The sequence below is a fragment of the Anneissia japonica genome, unplaced genomic scaffold (genome assembly GCF_011630105.1).
Source record: "Anneissia japonica isolate Jap-2015-1 unplaced genomic scaffold, ASM1163010v1 scaffold287923_len1623670_cov205, whole genome shotgun sequence".
NCBI lineage: Eukaryota > Metazoa > Echinodermata > Crinoidea > Comatulida > Comatulidae > Anneissia > Anneissia japonica.
In genome coordinates this window covers 1,266,599-1,267,983 of record NW_022721637.1, presented here as the reverse complement: position 1 = coordinate 1,267,983, position 1,385 = coordinate 1,266,599, and the positions used below count along the sequence as shown (strand labels likewise).

The following is a 1,385-nucleotide window of genomic DNA, read 5'->3' as shown; positions in this document are numbered from 1 at the left end:
TGCACGTCTAGTGCACGTATATATTTAAAAAATACAGTATATGTGCGGTAACTCGTATAATATGGATATACACACCAAAAATGGTATTAATATATCATAAATGTTGTGATAAGACGAATTATCAAAACCGCAAATGCGCGACAAGTCCTGGATAAGGTCATGACCTTGACAAACTGATACTATACTATAATAATTTGAAGATACAAAATACAGTATTGATAAGCATACAAAATGCCCAACTACCAACAAAATAGGCTTACCTAGAAATCAAGATAGCCGTTAACACTGTTAAATTATATATAATAAATCATCAAAGAAAGGTAAATACAGTGTTTAATAAAAAACAATAATATATCGCGTAGCATAGCCCTCAACGAATGTAGTCCTGTAAATAAATGAATAAAGAAATTGTGTAATAAAATGCCTCTGGTGGGACTTGCACCTGCGACCTCTCGCTGTCAAGGCGAGCGTCATAACCATGAGACCACGGAGGCTTCATGAGTGTATCTGGTGGTATTTGAATCAACCATAAAGCCTCCTTTATTAAACACTGTATTTACCTTTCTTAGATGATTTATTGTATATATATATATATATATATATATATTATATATATATATATTATATTATATATATATATTAAAATGCACGTCTAGTGCACGTATATATTTAAAAAATACAGTATATGTGCGGTAACTCGTATAATATGGATATACACACCAAAAATGGTATTAATATATCATAAATGTTGTGATAAGACGAATTATCAAAACCGCAAATGCGCGACAAGTCCTGGATAAGGTCATGACCTTGACAAACTGATACTATACTATAATAATTTGAAGATACAAAATACAGTATTGATAAGCATACAAAATGCCCAACTACCAACAAAATAGGCTTACCTAGAAATTTACACTTCATATACTTTAGAAATTATAGATTTCAAAACATTATTTCGTATCGTATCAGTGCAGAGTGAACACATAGAAAGTAAGCCTAATGTATTATGAATTTCACACTTACCTCCGCCATTCTTGGCAAGCCAATAAATGGTTGCACTTCCGACACCACCGCAACCAACCACAATATAGTCGTAATGTGTCTTTACGCTCATTTTGTCAAATCTACGTCCAAATGGCCCACGATCTTGTAGAATTAATACTAAGTTCAGTGGTGCCACGTGAGCTGGACACCTAAATATTGCATTGTTATTGTTTGTATAGATCAAGGTATGGATCTATTCAAACCAGTTTAAACCAGATAAATAATATTCCTAACTGACCCGCAATGTGTGTCATTATTCATCAGGGGCGGATCCAGAGATGTCCAAAAGGGACAAAAAAAAAAAAAAAAAAAAAAAAAAAAAAAAAAAAAGGCCCCCC

At 32.9% G+C, this 1,385-nt stretch overlaps 1 protein-coding gene across 1 annotated transcript in view; it reads right to left on the bottom strand.

The window, feature by feature from the left end:
* The window catches only part of LOC117111656 (monomeric sarcosine oxidase-like), a gene marked incomplete in the record, with an annotated part of 6,120 nt that extends 4,816 nt beyond the window's left edge, over positions 1-1,304 (bottom strand). The window contains 1 exon segment of the mRNA XM_033254628.1: positions 1,027-1,304. Within this exon segment, the coding sequence (XP_033110519.1) occupies positions 1,027-1,117 (91 nt within the window).
* Positions 1,305-1,385: the final 81 nt, after the last annotated feature.